The 24635-nt window shown below is 45.6% G+C and overlaps 1 protein-coding gene across 1 annotated transcript in view; it reads left to right on the top strand.

The window, feature by feature from the left end:
* Positions 1–24635, top strand: part of shroom4 (shroom family member 4) — a 100339-nt gene that overhangs the window by 44617 nt on the left and 31087 nt on the right. Inside the window, 1 exon segment of the mRNA XM_053343166.1 lies at positions 13328–13479. Within this exon segment, the coding sequence (XP_053199141.1) occupies positions 13328–13479 (152 nt within the window).

The following is a 24635-nucleotide window of genomic DNA, read 5'->3' on the forward strand; positions in this document are numbered from 1 at the left end:
TGCTTCCTCACCTCTTTTCCTCCTTCATCCTTTTAATATTATGTCATCTTTTCCCCTTCCTTCTCATCTCCTTTCCTTCTAACTATCTTCCTCCCTTCTTCCTCATCTCCTTTCCTTTCTTTCTCTCTTCCCCCCTTCCTCCTCATCTCCTTTCCTTCTAACTATCTTCCTCCCTTCCTTCTCATCTCCTTTCCTTCTAACTATCTTCCTCCCTTCCTCCTCATCTCCTTTCCTTTCTTTCTCTCTTCCTCCCTTCCTCCTCATCTCCTTTCCTTCTAACTATCTTCCTCCCTTCCTTCTCATCTACTTTCCTTCTAACTATCTTCCTCCCTTCCTTCTCATCTCCTTTCCTTCTAACTATCTTCCTCCCTTCCTTCTCATCTCCTTTCCTTTCTTTCTATCTTCCTCCCTTCCTCCTCATCTCCTTTCCTTCTAACTATCTTCCTCCCTTCCTTCTCATCTCCTTTCCTTCTAACTATCTTCCTCCCTTCCTTCTCATCTCCTTTCCTTTCTTTCTATCTTCCTCCCTTCCTTCTCATCTCCTTTCCTTCTAACTATCTTCCTCCCTTCCTTCTCATCTCCTTTCCTTCTAACTATCTTCCTCCCTTCCTCCTCATCTCCTTTCCTTTCTTTCTATCTTCCTCCCTTCCTTCTCATCTCCTTTTCTTTCTTACTCTCTTCCTCCCATCCTCTTCATCTCCTTTCCTTTCTATCTTCCTCCCTTCCTTCTCATCTCCTTTCCTTCTAACTATCTTCCTCCCTTCCTTCTCATCTCCTTTCCTTTCTTTCTATCTTCCTCCCTTCCTTCTCATCTCCTTTCCTTCTAACTATCTTCCTCCCTTCCTTCTCATCTCCTTTCCTGACCTGCCTGATGTTGTGAGCCGACTGATCTTTCCTTTCTTTTTTTGGGAAGAACTGTGTGTTTCCAGTTGCCTTGTCTTAGAGTGAGGTAATGGATAATAAGGCTGATGTGTTGAGGGTTGACCAGCACCGGGGTTTCACTGGTCTTGAGATCAGCAGTTGCAGCAAAAACCATGTTCCAGTGACTCAAACTTAATTTTTTTCCCCCAACATCAGCTTTAACCTGGTTGTACAGGTTTAGGATTTCAGTCTCGGAAAATAAAGTTCATGGTGGCTTTTTTTGCAGTGACGCACGGCAACCTTCATCAGCCTCTGAACAATTTCAAATGTCCTTCATGATGTAATTCGTAAGGACTTCAGTGTGGTCTCGAGCTTTTTTTTGCTGTGGGTGCATAAAAGAGCCTGTTTTTTGAAGTGAGACCAGTAATATGACTGGATTTGCATGGATGGTGGTCTTGGAAGATGAATCATAATATCCGAGGTGTTTCTCGGCATGTTCTACAGACAGGTGGTGACCATCTACGATTAAGTTTCCTTTAGTGAAATGTTTCACTATCACTGTTATTATTATTATTATTAGCTGCCTTAACATAAATAAAAGTGCAGAGTTTCCAGCCTGCGTCAGACGATGCTGAGTTTACTGACTAATTATTAAAAACCAGGAAGTGATGTTTGAACTGTCGTCATGGTAACCTGCTCAGCTCTAATATCTCTGCACATTTTCTGCTGTGTGTTGCGTTAAGCGGCAGATAAAAGGCTGCTGCTGGGAGAGAAAATTAATTAAACCGAATGAACAAGACATGCAGCATGTAGCTAAAGTTTAAAAAAAAAAAAAGTTTTAATAATCGTGATTTCAATTTTGACCCAAATAATCGTGATTATGATTTTTTTCCATAATCGAGCAGCCCTAACACAAGTATGAGTAATTAAGTCTACTAACTATTTATCTTACCTGAAGTAACACTGTGTGGCATGTCCACTACAGAAGACACATTTAAGTTCTCCACCTGTGAGTTTGCTCCATACAGATATTATCATATTTTCAAGGATCGATTGACGGGAGACTTTCGGATACTACTTGGTATGGATGTATTTCAGTCGATACCTTTTTTAAAGGACTAACCCACACCTCCAGATTTACTCCTGTTACAAGGCTGAAAAATCTCCGGAGCTAACTTTGGTTGACGTTTGGACCGTGAGTGATTCAAAGTGCGGCGACCAGTGTGACCAGTGTGACCAAAACCAGTAACCGTCTCATTACTGTGTGTGTTTGTTTATGTCAGCCGACTCCCACATTTATTACGTCGCCAGTTAATGAGAGGTCAATTTATGGCTGTGGTGTGTATGGGAACCCTCGCTGTGTGTGTGTGTGTGTGTGTGTGTGTGTGTGTGTGTGTGTGTGTGTGTGTGTGTGTGTGTGTGTGTGTGTGTGTGTGTGTGTGTGTGTGTGTGTTAACAGTGAGCGGTACTCTAAACAGTGTTAAACATTCCTCTGTTTCTTTGCCTCTGGTTTGTTTTCATTATGAAAAAAACTCATAAGAAACAAATGAACATAAACACTGTGTTGAATTCAGATCAGCCTGCGGGCACTCTTTATGTGTGTGTGTGTGTGTGTGTGTGTGTGTGTGTGTGTGTGTGTGTGTGTGTGTGTGTGTGTTGAGAGGTTTGAGAATGTGTGTGGAAATAGTTTGCGGGTGTAATCAACAATCCTTTTCTAGGTGGGAACAGTAAAACAACCGATTCAGTGTGTGTGAAGAGAGCGGCTAATTACACTCAGAGTCACAAGTTCAATATAAAGTACATTCATTGTTCTCTGTGTGAGGTCAAAGGTCAGCAGAGTACAGTGCACGTGATTTTTTCTTCATGCCACACCAGTTCATGTCCGCATATGTAATTATATTCTTCACTTCTACCTCATTTGTTTTTTTCCTTTCTTTCGTTTCGTGAAGCTTTATTTGTTTCCCACCTGCATTCTACAAAAACCCACCTGTATTCAGCCGCTGATTGGCTCTGACTCTGATTTTCTTACCCTATCCACAACTATCTCTCTCTTCATGATTGAAGGAGGGAGGGAGGAAAGAAAGAGAGGAGGTAAGGAAGGAAAGGAGGGAGGGAGGAAAGGAGGGAGGAAAGAAAGAGAGAAGGAGGTAAGGAAAGAAGGAACAGTCAAAACGGACGGGGTCAATTACACAGTGTGAAAATAGAGAGCAGACTTCTCTCTCTCTCTCTCTCTCTCTCTCTCTCTCTCTCTCTCTCTCTCTCTCTCTCTCTCCATCCATCCATCGTTCATTCTTTAAAAAAAAAAAAAAAAATCAAAGGGTTGTCGTGGAAACACAGGTTTGATTTTTATGGCTCGGCCCTCGTGAGCCAACTCAAACATAAATGGAGATCTTTCATATATTAACTCGCCCTCTCTCGCCCTCTCTCTCGCTCTCCTGGGTCCAATACCTTCACGAAGTCTGGCTTCAGAAAGGTTCATATTTTAAAATTTGATCTTTCTCTTTAACACCAGCTGAGGACGCTGCCACACTCACTTCATCATAACTTACTTGGTATTTTTTTTTATGTCAGCTGTAGGGCCGGGTTAATTTTGGCTCCTGTTGGTCGTCTTTTAATTTAACATTTATTCTGAGTTAATGACGGATCTTGACCTGATTTTAACATCTGAGGAGAAAAAGAGTGTAATTTACCCAGGCGGGGAGTTCTGGTCCTCTGAAATGAGGCCAACCAGGAAGTAACTTAGAACTGCATTCTATCAAAAGGCCACCAGGGGGCGACCGTCTCTATACAAGTCAATGGAGAATTCACCAACTTCTCACTTGATTTCTAACCTCAGTAAACGTTTTCAAAATGTGTTTATGGTCTCAATCGCTAGTTTAAAGCCTTCTTCAATGCAGTATGATGTTCATTTGGGACATTTTGGCCTCCCTGATTTTATATGTGACGATAAAGCAGGGTATGCATTAGGGCGTGGCTACGTCCTGATTGACAGGTTGATTGACCAATGTCCTCAAGATCCAGCCCTCGCAACCATAGCAGCCTCCCCGCTCCGCCGTTGGTCCCGCCCATACGTCCGTTCATGGCCCCGCCTCATGCCCATATAAGTAGAATCTGTGTTTTTATTTTTCCCAGCATGCACCTGAAATTTTCAAGATGGCGCTGCCTAGATTCTAAACTATTGGCTTCCGAGCAGCAGCCCACAAACCAATGGGTGACGTCACGGATGTTGCGTCCATTTCTTTTATACAGTCTGTGAATTTACCCAGCTTTTTATTTTAACCTGCTTCATTACCCTCGAGAACAGGAGTAAAAAAAAAGAAAAAAACTAAAAAAAACATGATCTCACCTGTTGATTGTTAACTGGAGGAAATTGCTTGTGGAAACGCCATGGCAACCAGCTCCGACTGGTATTTAATCATCTATGAAGTAAACCTTCATGCATGGATGGCAGACACACAAAAAACCCAAAGTGTGTGAAGTCTATTATAAGAAACTCCTTTTATATTTAAATTACTGGCAGCTGTTATTTATCACCGTCGGACATTTTTGTTGCCGCTTTCGCTTTTTGATTTACACCCTCATGCCGTTAAGAGTTTAAGTGCTGTAAATTGAGTTCAAGTCAAAATACACACACACACACACACACACACACACACACACACACACACACACACACACACACAAAAGCAAATATAAAAGACTTTAACCTTCCTGTCGTCCTCCCGGGTCAAATTGACCCCGTCTGTTTTGACTGTTCCTTCCTTCCTTCCTTCTGTCCTGCCTTCCTTCCTTCCTCCCTCCCTCCCTCCCTCCCTGCTTCTTTCTTTCCTCCGTCCTTCCTTCCTTCTTTCTCTCTTTCCTTCTTTCCTTTCCTCGCTTCCTTCCTCCCTCCTGGAAGGAAGAGGGAAGGAAGGAATCCTTCCCTCTTTCCTTTCTCCCTCCTTTCTGTTCTTGTTCCTCTCTTCCTCCCTCCTTCTTTCCTCCGTCCTTACTTCCTTTCCTCGCTTCCTTCCTCCCTCCTGGCCTTCCTTCCTTTCTTTTCGTCCTTCTTCCTCCCTCCTTTCTGTTCTTCTTCCTCCCTTCCTCCCTCCTTCTTTCCTCCGTCCTTCCTTCCTTTCCTTCTTTCCTTTCCTTGCTTCCTTCCTCTCTCCTGGCCTTCCTTCCTTCCTTCCTCCCTCCTTCACTCTTTCTTTCCTCCCTTCCTTCCTTCCTCCAATTTGAAGTGATGAAAGACAAAATCCATACTCTCCTCCTATTGAGCAAAAAAGCTTTTAACAGTTGGCTTAGTTAGTCTGTATCAGTCATATAAAGATATCTGTCATATTTAAAGTCTTTCAAGCTTCATATTCCCTCTTTGTGTTCGGCTACCCTCCTTCCTTCCTTCCCTCCTTCATCCTTCCTTCCTTCGCTCCTTCTTTCCTTCCTTCCTTCCTTCTGTCCTGCCTTCCTCCTTCACTCTTTCTTTCCTTCGCTCCTTCCTGCCTTCCTTCCTTCTGTCCTGCCTTCCTCCTTCCCTCCTTCCTTCCTTCCCTCCTTCATCCTTCCTCCCTTCCTTCCTTCCTTCTGTCCTGCCTTCCTCCCTCCTTCACTCTTTCTTTCCTCCCCCCTCCCTTCCTCCCTTCCTTCCTTCTCTCCTTCCTTCCTTCCCTCCTTCATCCTTCCTTCCTTCGCTCCTTCCTGCCTTCCTTCCTTCTGTCCTGCCTTCCTCCCTCCTTCACTCTTTCTTTCCTCCCCCCTCCCTTCCTCCCTTCCTTCCTTCCCTCCTTCCTTCCTTCCCTCCTTCATCCTTCCTTCCTTCGCTCCTTCCTCCCTTCCTTCCTTCTGTCCTGCCTTCCTTCCTGCCTTCCTTCCTTCCTTCCTCCCTCCTTCACTCTTTCTTTCCTCCCCCCTACCTTCCTCCCTTCCTTCCTACCTCCTTCACTCTTTCTTTCCTCTACCTTCCTCCCTTCCTTACTTTCTTCCTTCCTTCTCTTCCTTCTTTCCTGCCTTCCTTCCTTCCTCCCTCCCTCTTTCCTTCCTCCCTTCCTTACTTTCCTTCCTCCCTTCCTTCTTTCCTTTCCTCGCTTCCTTCCTCCCTCCTGGCCTTCCTTCCTACCTTCCTCCCCCTACCTTCCTCCCTTCTTTCCTTTCTTCCTTCCTCCCTCCTTCACTCTTTCTTTCCTCCCCCTACCTTCCTCCCTTCCTTACTTTCCTTCCTCCCTTCCTTCTTTTCTTCCTCCCTTCCTTCTTTCCTTTCCTTGCTTGCTTCCTCCCTCCTGGCCTTCCTTCCTCCCTCCAATGTGAAGTGGTGAAAGACAAAATCCATACTCTCCTCATTTTGAGAAAAAATGCTTTTAACAGTTGGCTTAGTTAGTCTGTATCAGTCATATAAAGATATCTGTCATATTTAAAGTCTTTCAAGCTTCATATTCCCTCTTTGTGTTCGGCTACCCTCCTTCCTTCCTTCCCTCCTTCATCCTTCCTTCCTTCGCTCCTTCCTTCCTTCCTTCCTTCCCTCCTTCATCCTTCCTTCCTTCGCTCCTTCCTGCCTTCGTTCCTTCTGTCCTGCCTTCCTCCTTCACTCTTTCTTTCCTCCCCCCTACCTTCCTCCCTCCCTTCCTTCCTTCCTTCCTTCCTTCCTCCCCCCTACCTTCCTCCCTTCCTTCCTTCCTTCCTTCCTTCCTTCTTTCTTTCCTCCCCCCTACCTTCCTCCCTTCCTTCCTCCCTCCTTCACTCTTTCTTTCCTCCCCCCTTCCTTCCTACCTCCTTCACTCTTTCTTTCCTCCCTCCTATCTTCCTCCCTCCCTTCCTCCCTCCTTCACTCTTTCTTTCCTCCCCCCTACCTTCCTCCCTTCCTTACTTTCCTTCCTCCCTCCTTCACTCTTTCTTTCCTCTCCCCTACCTTCCTCCCTTCCTTCCTTCCTCCCTCCTTCACTCTTTCTTTCCTCCCCCTACCTTCCTCCCTTCCTTCCTTCTGTCCTGCCTTCCTTCCTTCCTTCCTTCCTCCCTCCTTCACTCTTTCTTTCCTCCCCCTACCTTCCTTCCTTCCTTCCGTTCTGCCTTCCTCCTTCACTCTTTCTTTCCTCCCCCCTACCTTCCTTCCTTCCTTCCTTCTGTCCTGCCTTCCTTCCTTCCTTCCTTCCTCCCTCCTTCATTCTTTCTTTCCTCTCCCCTACCTTCCTCCCTTCCTTACTTTCTTCCTTCCTTCTCTTCCTTCTTTCCTGCCTTCCTTCCTTCCTCCCTCCCTCTTTCCTTCCTCCCTTCCTTACTTTCCTTCCTCCCTTCCTTCTTTCCTTTCCTCGCTTCCTTCCTCCCTCCTGGCCTTCCTTCCTACCTTCCTCCCCCTACCTTCCTCCCTTCTTTCCTTTCTTCCTTCCTCCCTCCTTCACTCTTTCTTTCCTCCCCCTACCTTCCTCCCTTCCTTACTTTCCTTCCTCCCTTCCTTCTTTTCTTCCTCCCTTCCTTCTTTCCTTTCCTTGCTTGCTTCCTCCCTCCTGGCCTTCCTTCCTCCCTCCAATGTGAAGTGGTGAAAGACAAAATCCATACTCTCCTCATTTTGAGAAAAAATGCTTTTAACAGTTGGCTTAGTTAGTCTGTATCAGTCATATAAAGATATCTGTCATATTTAAAGTCTTTCAAGCTTCATATTCCCTCTTTGTGTTCGGCTACCCTCCTTCCTTCCTTCCCTCCTTCATCCTTCCTTCCTTCGCTCCTTCCTTCCTTCCTTCCTTCCCTCCTTCATCCTTCCTTCCTTCGCTCCTTCCTGCCTTCGTTCCTTCTGTCCTGCCTTCCTCCTTCACTCTTTCTTTCCTCCCCCCTACCTTCCTCCCTCCCTTCCTTCCTTCCTTCCTTCCTTCCTCCCCCCTACCTTCCTCCCTTCCTTCCTTCCTTCCTTCCTTCCTTCTTTCTTTCCTCCCCCCTACCTTCCTCCCTTCCTTCCTCCCTCCTTCACTCTTTCTTTCCTCCCCCCTTCCTTCCTACCTCCTTCACTCTTTCTTTCCTCCCTCCTATCTTCCTCCCTCCCTTCCTCCCTCCTTCACTCTTTCTTTCCTCCCCCCTACCTTCCTCCCTTCCTTACTTTCCTTCCTCCCTCCTTCACTCTTTCTTTCCTCTCCCCTACCTTCCTCCCTTCCTTCCTTCCTCCCTCCTTCACTCTTTCTTTCCTCCCCCTACCTTCCTCCCTTCCTTCCTTCTGTCCTGCCTTCCTTCCTTCCTTCCTTCCTCCCTCCTTCACTCTTTCTTTCCTCCCCCTACCTTCCTTCCTTCCTTCCGTTCTGCCTTCCTCCTTCACTCTTTCTTTCCTCCCCCCTACCTTCCTTCCTTCCTTCCTTCTGTCCTGCCTTCCTTCCTTCCTTCCTTCCTCCCTCCTTCATTCTTTCTTTCCTCTCCCCTACCTTCCTCCCTTCCTTACTTTCTTCCTTCCTTCTCTTCCTTCTTTCCTGCCTTCCTTCCTTCCTCCCTCCCTCTTTCCTTCCTCCCTTCCTTACTTTCCTTCCTTCGCTTCCTTCCTCCCTCCTGGCCTTCCTTCCTGCCTTCCTCCCCCCTACCTTCCTCCCTTCTTTCCTTTCTTCCTTCCTCCCTCCTTCACTCTTTCTTTCCTCCCCCCTACCTTCCTCCCTTCCTCCCTTCCTTACTTTCCTCCCTCCTGGCCTTCCTTCCTCCCTCCCTCCTTCACTCTTTGTTTCCTCGCTCCCTTCCTCCCTCCCTTCCTTCCTTCCTCCCTCCTTCACTCTTTCTTTCCTCCCCCCTACCTTCCTCCCTTTCTTACTTTCCTTCCTTCCTTCCTCCCTTCCTTACTGTCCTTCCTCCCTTCCTCCCTCCTGGCCTTCCTTCCTTCCTTCCTTCCTTCCTCCCTCCTTTCCATTCTTCTTCCTCCCTCCAATGTGAAGTGGTGAAAGACAAAATCCATACTCTCCTCATTTTGAGCAAAAAAGCTTTTAACAGTTGGCTTAGTTAGTCTGTATCACTCATATAAAGATATCTGTCATATTTAAAGTCTTTCAAGCTTCATATTCCCTCTTTGTGCTCTTTGTGTTCGGCTACAGCGGAGAGAGAGAAAAAAGAAAAGAGAGAGAGGAATATTTGGCTCTAACTAGACGTTGACAGATATCTAGTTGATCTGACTCATTTGGACAGCTGGAGCTTAGTATTGGCGTCAGATAAACTTAAAGTACGACGGTAGATTTAGTCGTCCATCACTTCACATCGTAAGAGCGTTTATGAAAGGATGTTTTAATGGTCAGTATGAACAGAAGGAGTGAAAGAAAAGGAAAAGAAAAAGACCTGGCGCCTGAAGAAGAAAAAAAAAAAGAAGAGTGAATCCATCTTTTTTTAAAGACCGTGAAACAGTGGAGGCGCCGGTCTCCAGTTTCTCTTCCTGTTGAGAAGAAAAATCTATCTATCTATCTATCCATCATCCATCTTTCCATCCATCTATCTATCTATCTATCTATCTATCTATCTATCTATCCATCATCCATCTTTCCATCCATCTATCTATCTATCTATCTATCTATCTATCTATCTATCTATCTATCTATCCATCTATCCATCTATCTATCTGTCTATCTGTCCATCCAGCCATCTATCCATCTTTCCATCCATCTACCCATCCATCTATCCATCCATCCCTCCATCTATCCATCTATCCATCTATCTACCCATCCATCCATCTATCCATCCATCCATCTACCAATCCATCTATCCATCCATCCATCTATCCCTCCATCTATCCATCTATCCATCTATCTATCTATCTATCCATCTATCCATCTATCCATCTATCCATCTATCCATCTATCCATCTATGCATCTATGTACTCATCCATCCATCCATCCACCATCCATCCATCTATCCATCCATCTATCTACACATCCATCCATCCGTCTACCCATCTACCATCCATCTATCCATCTATCCATCATCCATCCATCCACCTATCCATCCATCTATCTATCTATCTATCTATCTATCTATCTATCTATCTATCTATCTATCTATCTATCTATCTATCTATCTATCTATCTATCTATCTATCTATCTATCTATCTATCTATCTATCTATCTATCTATCTATCTATCTATCTATCTATCTATCTATCTATCTATCTATCTATCTATCCATCATCCATCTTTCCATCCATCTATCTATCTATCTATCTATCTATCTATCTATCCATCATCCATCTTTCCATCCATCTATCTATCTATCTATCATCTATCTATCTATCTATCCATCTATCCATCCACCTATCCATCATCTATCCATCCCTCTATCCATCTATTCATCTATCCATCTATCCATCCATCCATCCATCTACCCATACATCCATCCATCCCTCCATCCATCTATCCATCCATCTATCCATCCATCTATCCATCTATTCATCTATCCATCTATCCATCCATCCATCCATCTACCCATACATCCATCCATCCCTCCATCCATCTATCCATCCATCTATCCATCTATCCATCTATCCATCCATCCATCTATCCATCTATCCATCTACTCATCCATCCTTCCATCCATCCATCCATCTATCCATCCATCTATCATCCATCTATCCATCCATCCATCTACCCATCCATCCATCCATCCATCCATCCCTCTATCATCCATCCATCCACCCATCTACCCATTTATCCATCCATCTATCCATCTATCCATCCATCCATCTATCCATCTATCCATCTACTCATCCATCCTTCCATCCATCCATCCATCCATCCATCCATCTATCATCCATCTATCTACCCATCTATCCATCTATCTATCTATCCATCCATCTATCCATCTATCCATCCATCCACCCATCCATCCATCCATCCATCATCTATCTATCCATCCACCTATCCATCTACCCATCCATCCACCCATCCATCCATCCATCCATCCATCCATCCATCCATCCATCCATCCATCCATCCATCTACCCATCTACCCATCCATCCATCCATCTATCCATCTATCCATCCATCCACCCATCCATCCATCCATCCATCCATCATCTATCTATCCATCCACCTATCCATCTACCCATCCATCCACCCATCCATCCATCCATCCATCCATCCATCTACCCATCCATCCACCCATCCATCCATCCATCCATCCATCCACCCATCTATCCATCCATCTACCCATCCATCCATCCATCTACCCATTTATCTACCCATCCATCCATCCATCTACCCATCCATCTATCCATCTACCCATCCATCCATCCATCCATCCATCCATCCATCCATCCATCCATCCATCCATCCATCCATCCATCCATCCATCCATCCATCCATCCATCCATCCATCTACCCATCTATCCACCTATCCACCTATCCATCTACTCATCCATCTACTCATCCATCTACCCATTTATCCATCCATCCATCCATCCATCCACCCATTTATCCACCTACCCATTTACCCATCCATCCATCCATCTACCACCCATCCATCCATCCATCTACCCATCCATCTACCCACCCATCTACCCATCCATCTACCCATCCATCCATCCATCTATCCATCCATCTACCCATCCATCCATCATCCATCCATCCATCTATCCATCCATCTATCTATCCATCCATCTATCCATCCATCTATCTATCTATCTATCTATCTATCCATCTATCCATCTATCCATCTATCCATCTATCTATCTATCCACCCATCATCTATCCATCTATCCATCCACCTATCCATCCATCCATCCATCCATCCATCCATCCATCCACCTACCCATTTACCCATCCATCCATCTATCCATCCATCCACCTACCCATTTACCCATCCATCCATCTATCCATCCACCCATCCATCCATCTATACATCCATCCATCCATCCATCTACCCATCTATCCATCCATCCATCTATCCATCTACCCACCCATCCATCCATCCATCCATCCATCCATCCACCCATCCATCTACCATCTACCCATACATCCATCCATCCATCTACTCATCCATCCAACTATCCACCTATCCATCCATCCATCCATCTACCCATTTATCCATCCATCCATCTATCCATCCATCTACCCATCCATCCATCTATCCATCTATCCATCTACTCATCCATCCATCTACCCATCCATCCATCCATCCATCCATCCATCCATCCATCCATCTACCCATCTACCCATCCATCCATCCATCCATCCATCCATCTATCTACTCATCCATCCTTCCATCCATCCACCTATCCATCCATCCATCCATCCATCCATCCATCCATCCATCCACAATTGACAAATTCACAACCTCTCACAAAATAATCACATCTACCACATTTTTTTTCCTGTCCTGTGGTTACTATGGTTACTATGTCTTTCTTTCTTTTCTTTCTTTTCATCCTCTCGTTCTTCCGCTGATGTGATTTACGACCAAACTCCAAAACCTCACACCGACACTACACAACCGTCGACATCCCAAAAATGTCTTTTCAACACAGTCCTCTCCGCTCACCACTGTGTGTGACCCTCCGTCTCCACTGTCTGCCAAACACACACACACACACACACACACACACACACACACACACACACACACACACACACACACACACACACACACACACACAGAGAGAGAGTCTATTACTCAGGAATGTGACGGGGTTTCTGTGGGGTGACTGTTTTGGAGTACAGGCTGTTTTGGAGATGCTCTTTTTTAGGGAGCGCCGTTGCCATGGAGACGGAGACAGTTTAACACTTTTTAAAAAAAGAGGGGGTTTTAAAGGAGTTGAGGTTTTGGCAGCGGCGTCTCATGACTTTTCGCTTGTCTCTTGTTTTCTGAATGTGCTTCTTGTCTTCAGCCACCAAACCAATTCATCACTTCTTTCTTTCTTTTCTCTTCTTTTCTTTTTTTTCTTTCTTCCTTTCTTTCTTTCTTTCTTTCTTGCAGATTGAGGATGGAGGGAAGGCTTCCTCCCTTCCTTTTCCTTTCCTTTCTCCTTCCCTCCCGCTTTCCTTTTTTCCTCCCTCCCTCCTACCTTTCTTCCTTCTTTCCTTCCTCCCTTCCTTCCTTTCCTTTCTCCCTCCCTCCTTCCTTCCTTCCTTCCTTTCCTTCCTCCCTTACTTCTTTCCTTTCCTCCCTTTCTTCCTCCCCCCTTTTCCTTCCTTGCTTCCTTCTCTCCTTCCTCCCTCCCTCCCTCCTTCTCTCTTTCCTCCGTTCCTTCTTTCCTTCCTCCATCCCCCTTTCTTCCTTCCATCTGTCCTTCTTTCCTTCCTTCCTTCATCCCTCCTTCTCTCTGTCCTCCCCCCCTTCCTACCTTCACCCCTCCCTCATTTCCTTCCTTCTTCCTCCCTTCCTCCCTCCCTCCTTTCCTTCCTTCTTCCTCCCTTCCTCCCTTCCATCCTTCCCTCCTCCCTTCCTTCCTTCCTTCCTTGACTCGAGGACAACAGGAGGGTTAAACCCAGATATTAAACCCCTGGATTATTGATTGAAGCTAACTTGTCTCTTCTTTTCTTTCTTTCTTGCAGATTGAGGATGGAGGGAAGGCGGCCCAGAGCAAGAAGCTAAAAGTAGGCGACGAGCTCATTAACATTAACGGATCCGCCCTCTACGGCAGCCGACAGGAAGCTCTCATCCTCATCAAGGGGTCGTACCGGATACTGAAGCTCGCCGTGCGGAGGTAAAGAACACACCACATGACGGATTTACGTAAAGTTAGACGCACGAAGGTCTCGACTTCAAAGAGAGTATCTGAGTGTTTGTTCGTTGCTATGGTCGTTGCTATGGTCGTTTGCTTCGTTCGTGTCGATGTTGGAGGACAGGAAATGAAAAGAAAGGGAAGGAAGGTGTATGTGGAACGTAAAGGAGGGTGATTAGTGCTTTCCTTTGGTTGTGTTAGTTGGACACACACACACACAGACGCACACACACACACACGCACACACACACACACACATGCACACAGACACACACAAACACACACACACACACACACAGACACGCACACAGACACTCACACACACACACAAATGCAGACACACACACACAGACATGCACACATACACACACACACACACAGACATACACATATACAGACACACACACACACACAAGCACAGACACAGATACACACACACACACAGACACTCACACACACACACACACACACACACACACACACACACAGACACACACACACACACAGACACACACACACACACACACACACAGACACACACACACAGATACACACACGCATAGACACAGACACACACACGCACACACACACACAAGTTTGACAGGAAGTGACCTTTGACCTCTCAGGGTGTCAGGAGAGGAGCTGATAGTCTCTGATGAGCAGGGAGGAGGGTTCGGGGTTCGGAGTCACAACAAGATAAATGATCGGTTTTAATTTCCTTTGCTGAGTTTCTGATGATAAAAAGAAAAAAGAAAGAAAAAGAAACCAAACATTTTGTAACCTGTGTTTTATAATCTCATCCTGTAACTGTGACTCACGCTGACTCTGCACTTGATATGAGACTGACCTAAAAAAACCTTTTAAATATAAACATTTATTTCCTGTCGTCCTCTCGGGTCAAATTGACCCCGTCTGTTTTGACTGTGCCTTCTTTCCTCCTTTCCTCCCTTCCTTCCGTCTGTCCTTCCTCCCTCCTTCCTTTTCTCTTTCTTTCCTCCCCTCTACCTTCCTCCCTCCCTTCCTTCCTTTCCTTTCTCCCTCCCTCCCTCTTTCCTTTTTTCCTCCCTCCCTCCTACCTTCCTTCCTTCTTTCCTCCGTCCTTTCCTTCCTTCTTTCCTCCCTTCCTTTCTTCCGTCTGTCCTTCCTCTCTCTCCTTCTCTTTTTCTTTCCTTCCTCTCTCTTTCCTCCCTTCCTTCTTTCCTTCCTCAATCCCCCTTTCTTCCTTCCTTCTGTACTTCTTTCCTTCCCTCTTTCCTTCTTTCCTTCCTTTAATTCCTCCCTCCCTCCTTTCTTCCTTCCTTCTGTACTTCTTTCCTTCCTCTCTCTTTCCTCCCTTTCTTTCCTTCTTCCCTCCCTCCCTCCTACCTTCCTTCCTTCTTTCCTCCATCCTTCCTTCCTTCCTTTCCTTCCTTGCTTCCTTCTCTCTTCCCTTCCTCCCTCCTTTCCTTCCTTCTTCCTCCCTCCCTTCCTTCCTTGACGTGAGAACAGCAGGAGGGTTAAACCCAGATATTAAACCCTTGTATTAGTGATTGAATCTAAATGTACCTCTGGGGAAACTTCCCAGCTGATAGAAATTATTAACAAATGTGAAAACTGACTTTCTTTGACTGGAAATGGTTTTAAAAATGTGTGATGTTGGACCTTTTTCAGACATCCTGACATTTTGGACGTCTTCACATCTTAAGATTCTGACCTTTAAACTTGAAAATGAAAGTTGGAGATTAACTCGAGTTGGTTTTATTGCAAAATACAAAAGTTACAAAAGTACAAACATGCTGTGAGAATCAAACAAATACTGATTCCCATGTCATAATTTACTTTATTTCAGATCCTTTCTTGAGTTTTAATTTAACTTTAATTGCTTTTATCTCCTTTTTAGATATGATTTATCTTGTTTTGCCTTTTAATTAGGGCTGTCAAACGATTATTTTTTTAATTGAGATTAATCGCAGCATTTCCATAGTTAATCGCGATTAATCGCGTTTTGAATTGCATGTTTTAAATCCTGTTATTTTCCATTTGAAGGCAGTTTTAAGCCCATAATGTAAAGCATTTCTTACCAGAGTGTCTTAACTGGGAATCAATCACGGCTCTGCTGCGACTCCCACACTCCAACGGGTGCTATTCGGCCCTTTTCCTTCCTGTGTTCTTTTCCTTCCTTCCATCTTTCCTCCTTATCTTCCTTTTTTCCTTACTTCGTTCCTTTGTTTCTTTCTTCCTTCCTTCTGTCCTTCCTTCCATCTGTCCTTCCTTCCATCTGTCCTTCCTTCCATCTGTCCTTACTCCCTTTCTTCCATCCGTCCTTCCTTCCATCTGTCCTTCCTCCCTTTCTTCCATCTGTCCTTCCTCCCATCTGTCCTTCCTGCCTTTTTTCCTTCTGTCCTTCCTTCCATCTGTCCTTCCTACCTTTCTTCTCTCCTTCCTTTTGCCTCTCTTTTCCTTCCTTCCTTCCTTCCTTCCTTCCTTCCTTCTTTCCCTCCATCTTTTTAATGATCCGGCCCACATTAGATCAAATTGGTCTGTATGTGGCCCTTGAATGAAGATGAGTTTGACACCTCTGATGTTAAATAATAAAAATCTGTGTAGTTTTAAAATCTGAACTGCAGAGTCAGCTGATATCTGACTGACCTCCTTTCACATCATTGAATCTACTGTTAATATTAAACAGCAGCTTTAATGTTAATTTATTGCAGCTTAACTTCACTTAATCACTTCTCTCCTTCCTTTTGCCTCTCTTTTCCTTCCTTCCCTTCTTATTTCCTTCCTTTCTTCCTTCCTTCCTTCCTTTCTTGCTTCTATCTGTCCTTCCTTCCTTCCATTCTCCCTTCCTTCTATCTGTCGTTCCTTCCATCAGTCCTTCCTTCCTTTTTCCCTTCCTTCCTTCTGTCTGTCCGTCTTTCATGATCTCTCTTTCCTGCATTTCTTCCTTCCTTCCTTTTGTCTGTCTTTCCTTCCTTCCCTCCCTCCATCTTTTTAACCCTCCTGTTGTGTTCGAGTCAAGGAAATAAGGAAAGGAGGGAGGGAGGGAAGGAGGGAGGGAGGAAGGAGGGAAGGAAGAAAGAAAGGGGGATGGAGGAAGGAAGGAAGGAAGGAAGGACGGAGGAAAGAAGTAAGTAAAGAAGGAAGGTAGGAGGGTGGGAGGAAATAAGGTAGGAGGGTGGGAGGAAGGAAGGAAAGAAGGACAGAGGAGAGAAGGAAGGGAGGAAGGAAGGACGGAGGAAGGAAAGAAGGTAGGAAGGAGGGAGGGAGGAAGGAAGGAAGAAAGGAGGGGGAAAGGAGGAAGGAAAGGAGGGAGGGAGGAAAGAAGGGAAGGAAGGAAGGAGGGAAGGAAGGAAGAGTCAAAACAGATGGGTCAATTTGACCCGGGAGCACAACAGGAGGGTTAATGATCCGGCCCACATCAGATCAAATTGGTCTGTATGTGCCCCTTGAATGAAGATGAGTTTGACCCCCCTGATGTTAAATAATAAAAATCTGTGTAGTTTTAAAATCTGAACTGCAGAGTCAGCTGATATCTGACTGACCTCCTTTCACATCATTTAATCTCCTGTTAATATTAAACAGCAGCTTTAATCTTAATTTATTATATTTATTACAGCTTCACTTAATCACTTGGCTGCAGGGCAACATGACACCACTTGGCACCCGAGAGGAGAAATAGTTAGTCGTCGTTGGGAGTCGGACAGTCGGACAGTATTTCCCAGCATGCACCTCCCCGTCTGCTGTCAGTGTCTTGGCTCGGGAAGCAGAACTAATGGCAGGAATATTTCCACTGCGAACCCGAGAGTCCAGTTGGCGTCTTAGTGGGGACTTTCTAGGGGTGTGTGTGTGTGTGTGTGTGTGTGTGTGTGTGTGTGTGTGTGTGTGTGTGTGTGTGTGTGTTCATCCTCCCTTCCTTCCTTTCCTTTCTCCCTCCCTCCCTCTTTCCTTTTTTCCTCCCTTCCTTCCTTTCCTTTTTCCCTCCCTCCCTCTTTCCTTTTTTCCTCCCTCCCTTCCTTGCCTTTCTCCCTCCCTCCCTCTTTCCTTTTTTCCTCCCTTCCTTCCTTGCCTTTCTCCCTCCCTCCCTCTTTCGTTTTTTCCTCCCTCCCTCCTTCTTTCCTCTGTCCTTCCTTCCTTCCTCTTAGTGGGGACTTTTTTGGGGTGTGTGTGTGTGTGTGTGTGTGTGTGTGTGTGTGTGTGTGTTCTTCCTCCCCCCTTTCCTTCCTTGCTTCCTTCCCTCCTTCCTTCCTCTCTCATTTCTGTTCTTCTTCCTCCCTTCCTCCCTCCTTTCCGTCCTTCTTCTTTTTGGTGTGTGTGTGTGTGTTCTTCCTCCCTTCCTTCCTTTCCTTTCTCCCTCCCTCCCTCTTTCCTTTTTTCCTCCCTTCCTTCCTTTCCTTTCTCCCTCCCTCCCTCTTTCCTTTTTTCCTCCCTTCCTTCCTTGCCTTTCTCCCTCCCTCCCTCTATCCTTTTTTCCTCCCTTCCTTCCTTGCCTTTCTCCCTCCCTCCCTCTTTCCTTTTTTCCTCCCTCCCTCCTTCTTTCCTCCGTCCTTCCTTCCTTCCTCTTAGTGGGGACTTTTTAGGTGTGTGTGTGTGTTTGTGTGTGTGTTCTTCCTCCCTCCCTTCCTTGCCTTTCTCCCTCCCTCCCTCTTTCCTTTTTTCCTCCCTCCCTTCCTTGCCTTTCTCCCTCCCTCCCTCTTTCCTTTTTTCCTCCCTCCCTTCCTTGCCTTTCTCCCTCCCTCCCTCTTTCCTTTTTTCCTCCCTTCCTTCCTTGCCTTTCTCCCTCTCTCCCTCTTTCCTTTTTTCCTCCCTCCCTTCCTTGCCTTTCTCCCTCCCTCCCTCTTTCCTTTTTTCCTCCCTTCCTTCCTTGCCTTTCTCCCTCCCTCCCTCTTTCCTTTTTTCCTCCCTTCCTTCCTTGCCTTTCTCCCTCCCCCCCCTTTCCTTTTTTCCTCCCTTCCTTCCTTGCCTTTCTCCCTCCCTCTCTCTTTCCTTTTTTCCTCCCTTCCTTCCTTGCCTTTCTCCCTCCCTCCCTCTTTCCTTTTTTCCTCCCTTCCTTCCTTGCCTTTCTCCCTCCCTCCCTCTTTCCCTTTTTCCTCCCTCCCTCCCTCCCTCCCTCTTTCCTTTTTTCCTCCCTTCCTTCCTTGCCTTTCTCCCTCCCTCCCTCTTTCCTTTTTTCCTCCCTTCCTTCCTTGCCTTTCTCCCTCCTTCCCTCTTTCCTTTTTTCCTCCCTTCCTTCCTGGCCTTTCTCCCTCCCTCCCTCTTTCCTTTTTTCCTCCCTTCCTTCCTTGCCTTTCTCCCTCCCTCCCTCTTTCCCTTTTTCCTCCCTCCCTCCCTCTTTCCTTTTTTCCTCCCTTCCTTCCTTGCCTTTCTCCCTCCCTCCCTCTTTCCTTTTTTCCTCCCTTCCTTCCTTGCCTTTCTCCCTCCCTCCCTCTTTCCTTTTTTCCTCCCTTCCTTCCTTGCCTTTCTCCCTCCCTCCCTCTTTCCCTTTTTCCTCCCTCCCTCCCTCCCTCCCTCTTTCCTTTTTTCCTCCCTTCCTTCCTTGCCTTTCTCCCTCCCTCCCTCTTTCCTTTTTTCCTCCCTTCCTTCCTTGCCTTTCTCCCTCCCTCCCTCTTTCCTTTTTTCCTCCCTTCCTTCCTTGCCTTTCTCCCTCCCTCCCTCTTTCCTTTTTTCCTCCCTTCCTTCCTTGCCTTTCTCCCTCCCTCCCTCTTTCCTTTTTTCCTCCCTTCCTTCCTTGCCTTTCTCCCTCCCTCCCTCTTTCCTTCTTTCCTCCCTTCCTTCCTTGCCTTTCTCCCTCCCTCCCTCTTTCCTTTTTTCCTCCCTTCCTTCCTTGCCTTTCTCCCTCCCTCCCTCTTTCCTTTTTTCCTCCCTTCCTTCCTTGCCTTTCTCCCTCCCTCCCTCTTTCCTTTTTTCCTCCCTTCCTTCCTTGCCTTTCTCCCTTCCTCCCTCTTTCCTTTTTTCCTCCCTCCCTTCCTTGCCTTTCTCCCTCCCTCCCTCTTTCCTTTTTTCCTCCCTCCCTTCCTTGCCTTTCTCCCTCCCTCCCTCTTTCCTTTTTTCCTCCCTTCCTTCCTTGCCTTTCTCCCTCCCTCCCTCTTTCCTTTTTTCCTCCCTCCCTTCCTTGCCTTTCTCCCTCCCTCCCTCTTTCCTTTTTTCCTCCCTTCCTTCCTTGCCTTTCTCCCTCCCTCCCTCTTTCCTTTTTTCCTCCCTCCCTCCTTCTTTCCTCCGTCCTTCCTTCCTTCCTCTTAGTGGGGACTTTTTTGGGGTGTGTGTGTGTGTGTGTGTGTGTGTGTGTGTGTGTTCTTCCTCCCCCCTTTCCTTCCTTGCTTCCTTCCCTCCTTCCTTCCTCTCTCATTTCTGTTCTTCTTCCTCCCTTCCTCCCTCCTTTCCGTCCTTCTTCTTTTTGGTGTGTGTGTGTGTGTTCTTCCTCCCTTCCTTCCTTTCCTTTCTCCCTCCCTCCCTCTTTCCTTTTTTCCTCCCTTCCTTCCTTGCCTTTCTCCCTCCCTCCCTCTTTCCTTTTTTCCTCCCTCCCTCCTTCTTTCCTCTGTCCTTCCTTCCTTCCTCTTAGTGGGGACTTTTTTGGGGTGTGTGTGTGTGTGTGTGTGTTCTTCCTCCCTTCCTTCCTTGCCTTTCTCCCTCCCTCCCTCTTTCCTTTTTTCCTCCCTTCCTTCCTTGCCTTTCTCCCTCCCTCCCTCTTTCCTTTCTTCCTCCCTTCCTTCCTTTCCTTTCTCCCTCCCTCCCTCTTTCCTTTCTTCCTCCCTTCCTTCCTTTCCTTTCTCCCTCCCTCCCTCTTTCCTTTTTCCTCCCTCCCTCCTTCTTTCCTCCGTCCTTCCTTCCTCTTAGTGGGGACTTTTTTGGGGTGTGTGTAAGTGTTCTTCCTCCCCCCTTTCCTAATTAGATGACATATTGTTTTATTCTGAGTTTATTGGCATTCAAACCTTTTTTGTTCAATTTACTTTGCTGTTTATATTTATATTACACATGAAAAATGCTTAAAAAATGCAAAATAATAAAAAATATTGTGAGGAGGAATTAATCAGGAGGAAGATTTGAATACTTTTAGATTAAACCATTTTCACTTTTTCATATCTTTACAGTTTAAATGTGTCTTTGAGTATTTTTAATCATTTAACATCCAGACTCTAGTTTACCTTGTGGTGGCGCCACTCAGTGGTTGAAGGTGGAACTGCAGCAAATTAAAATATATTTTAATAATATTTCACATTAGTAGGAGATATATAAACCTTCACTTTTTCTCCTGCTGTTTTTATACTTCCTGTAAAATCCTCTTTCACACAAGCAGTCTGTCCCTGAAATGTTCAGGAACATTTCCTGCTTTGGGTCCGGTGTGAACGGGAGCAGGGATCGATGTTCAGGGAAGTTTCCCTCCTCGAGATCTCACAGCTCCTTGCCCGCCACGTTCCTGACAATAATAAGAGAGACTTCTATGGCTTCCTGTCTAAGCTTTCAAAATAAAACCTTTGTTATTGTGCTCTTCTTATTATCATGAACCTTCCTGTCGTCCTCCCGGGTCAAATTGACCCTGTCTGTTTTGACTGTTCCTTCTTCCTCCCTTCCTTCCTTCATTCCTCTGTCTTTCTTTCCTTCCTTCCTTCTTCCTCCTTTCCTTCCTTCCCTCTTTCTTTCCTTCCTTCCTTCTTCCGTCCTTCTTTCCTTCCTCCCTTCCTTCCTTCTTCCTCCCTTCCATCCTTCCTTCCTTCCTTCCCTCTTACCTTCCTTCCTCCTTCCTTCCTTTCTTCCTTCCTCCTTCCTTCCTTCCTTGACTCGAGGACAACAGGAGGGTTAACAACCAAAGTTGGGGCTGTAAATTACAGGAGATTCCCGGGAGAAAAGACAAAACGGGAAAATGAGTTTAAAATACGGGAGAAAAACGGGAATGTTGGCAAAAAAAATACTGTGATATATCGTGAAAGTGCTTTTATTTTGAAAGATACCGTGATATACCGTGAAACCGCTTTTATTTTGAAAAATACCATGATATACCGTGAAACCGCTTTTATTTTGAAAAATACCGCCATATACCGTGAAACCGTTTTTATTTTGAAAAATACTGTGATATACCGTGAAAGTGCTTTTATTTTGAATAATACCGTGATATACTGTGAAAGTGCTTTTATTTTGAATTATACCGTGATATACCGTGAAAGTGCTTTTATTTTGAATTATACCGTGATATACTGTGAAAGTGCTTTTATTTTGAATTATACCGTGGTATACCGTGAAAGTGCTTTTATTTTGAATTATACCGTGATATACCGTGAAAGTGCTTTTATTTTGAAAAACACCGTCATATACATGTTTGGTCGTACCGCCCGGCACTATGAACAGTGTAAATCAAATCTAACGGAGCCTGAAGAGGTGATCCCAGTAATGTGCTCATGTGTGAAGGAGGCTGACTCAGCGTTCCTCGGGCAGCGCTGGGACGTTTCATCCACGTTAACAATTATTACTTTGTCTTTTTACTCCGACGGCTCCCGGCAGGTGTTTGGCAGCAGAGGGGTGTTTTTTACGTTCGGTCGTCCAGCAGTCAGAACGATGTCGGGGGGGGGGGGGGGGGGGTCTGCTCCTGTTTGTGCAGCAGGCCAGCGCCCCTCCGCCCCCCCCCCCGCCTGTCTAATGCTGTTAGACACACACAAAACAGCATTTCCAGTTTAAACAAACCTCCTCCTTCTTTCCTTCCCTCCTTCCTTCCTTCCATCTCTTTCTTTCCTCCCCCTACCTTCACCCCTTCCTTCTTTCCTCTGTCCTTCTTTCCTTCCCTCTTCCTCCCTTCTTCCCTTCCTCCATTCCTTCCTCCTTTCTTTCCTCCCTTCTCTCCTTCCTTCTTTCCTTCCTTCTCTCCTTCTTTCCTCCTTTCCTTCCTACTTTCCTTCCTCCTTTCCTTCCTTCTCCCTTCGTCCTTTCCTTCTTTCTCCCTTCCTCCTTCCTTCCTCCTTTCCTTCCTTCTCCCTTCCTCCTTTCCTTCCTTCCCCCTTCCTTCTCCCTTCCTCCTTCCTTCCTTCTTTCCTTCCTTCCTCCTTTCCTTCCTTCTCCCTTCCTCCTTTCCTTCCTTCTCCCTTCCTCCTTTCCTTCCTTCTCCCTTCCTCCTTTCCTTCTTTCTCCCTTCCTCCTTTCCTTCTCTCCTTCTTTCCTTCCCTCTTCCCCCCTTCTTCCCTTCCTTCCTCCTTTCCTTCCTCCGTTTTTCCTTCCTTCCTCCTTTCCGTCCGTCTTCCTTCCTCCTTCCTTCTCCCTTCCTCCTTCCTTCTCCCTTCCTCTTTCCTTCCTTCCTTCCTTCCTTCCTTCTCTCCTTCCTCCTTTCCTTCCTTCTTCCCTTCCTTCTTCCTTTCCTTCCTTGTCCCTTCCTCCTTTCCTTCCTTCTCTCTTCCTCCTTTCCTTCGGTCTTCCTCCATTCCTTCCTCCTTTCTTTCCTCCCTTCTCTCCTTCCTTCCTTCCTTCTCTCCTCCTTTCCTTCCTTCTCCCTTCCTCCTTTCCTTCCTTCTCCCTTCCTCCTTCCTTCCTCCTTTTTTCCTTCTCCCTTCCTCCTTCCTTCCTCCTTTCCTTCCTTCTCCCTTCCTCCTTCCTTCCTTTTCCCTTCCTCCTTCCTTCCTCCTTTCCTTCCTTCCTCTCCTTCCTTATTCCTTCCCCCCGTCCTTCTTTCCTCCCTTCTCTCCTTCCTTTCTTCTCTCCTTCTTTCCTCCTTTCCTTCCTTCTTCCTTCCTCCTTTCCTTCCCCTCCCCCTTCCTCCTTACCTTCCTTCTTCCCTTCCTTCCTCCTTTCCTTCCTTCTCCTTTCCTCCTTCTTCCCTTCTTTCCTTCCGTCTCCCTTCCTCTTTCCTTCCTCCTTTCCTTCCTTCTCCCTCCCCCCCCCCCCCCCCCTCCCGCCCCCCGCCTGTCTAATGCTGTTAGACACACACACACAAACCAGCGTTCCCAGTTTAAACAAACCTTTAAAACTGATTTAGAGACAGACACACTTACAGGGAGGGGTGTCGGACTGCTACTGGTCATGACGAACATCCCACCCACTCAAATCCTCCGTGTGTGTGTCAGTGTCTGGTATGTACAGTGTGTCTGACTGCTCGGGGCTTTCCCACCGCTCTCTGTGTGTGTTTATAGTGTGTGTGTGTGTGTGTGTTTATAGTGTGAGTGTGTGTGTGTGTGTGTGTGTGTGTGTGTGTGTGTGTTTATAGTGTGAGTGTGTGTGTGTGTTTATAGTGTGTGTGTGTGTGTGTGTTTATAGTGTGTGTGTGTGTGTGTGTTTATAGTGTGTGTGTGTGTGTGTGTAGACATGTTTGTGTATCTGCTACGTTACTGTATGTCATAGTTACAGTTGTTCCTTTCTTTTCAGTCACCATAAAATGTCTATCGTTCTTTCTATCGTTCTTTCTATCTATCTATCTATCTATCTATCTTTCTATCTATCTATCTATCTATCTATCTATCTTTCTATCTTTCTATCGTTCTTTCTATCTATCTATCTATCCATCTATCTATCCATCTATCTATCTATCTATCTATCTATCTATCCTTCTATCTATCTATCCTTCTATCTATCTATCCTTCTATCTATCTATCCATCTATCCATCTATCTATCCATCTATCCATCTATCCATCTATCCATCTATCCTTCTATCTATCTATCCTTCTATCTATCTATCTATCTATCTATCTATCTATCTATCTATCCATCTATCCTTCTATCTATCTATCCATCTATCTATCTATCTATCCATCCATCGTTCTTTCTATCCTTCTATCGTTCTTTCTATCCTTCTATCGTTCTTTCTATCCTTCTATCTATCCTTCTATCTATCCTTCTATCTATCCATCTATCCTTCTATCTATCCATCTATCCATCTATCCTTCTATCTATCTATCTATCTATCCATCTATCCTTCTATCTATCTATCTATCTATCTATCCATCTATCCTTCTATCTATCTATCCATCTATCCATCCAAGTGTAATTTTTGGAGCCTTTCCGCTTTAAAAAAAACTTTATTTAACAGGTTATCAGTTAACTAATTTATCATTTTGAGTTGAATCCATCATATTATTGACACACTTCTGATCATAATCTCACATAATCAGGAATCTCATGAGCTCTTAATTTGAAAAACCCCAAATTTTGTGTAACACTAGCAAGAAATCCTCCGTGTGAATACCGA

The sequence above is a fragment of the Scomber japonicus genome, chromosome 22 (genome assembly GCF_027409825.1).
Source record: "Scomber japonicus isolate fScoJap1 chromosome 22, fScoJap1.pri, whole genome shotgun sequence".
Lineage (NCBI taxonomy): Eukaryota > Metazoa > Chordata > Actinopteri > Scombriformes > Scombridae > Scomber > Scomber japonicus.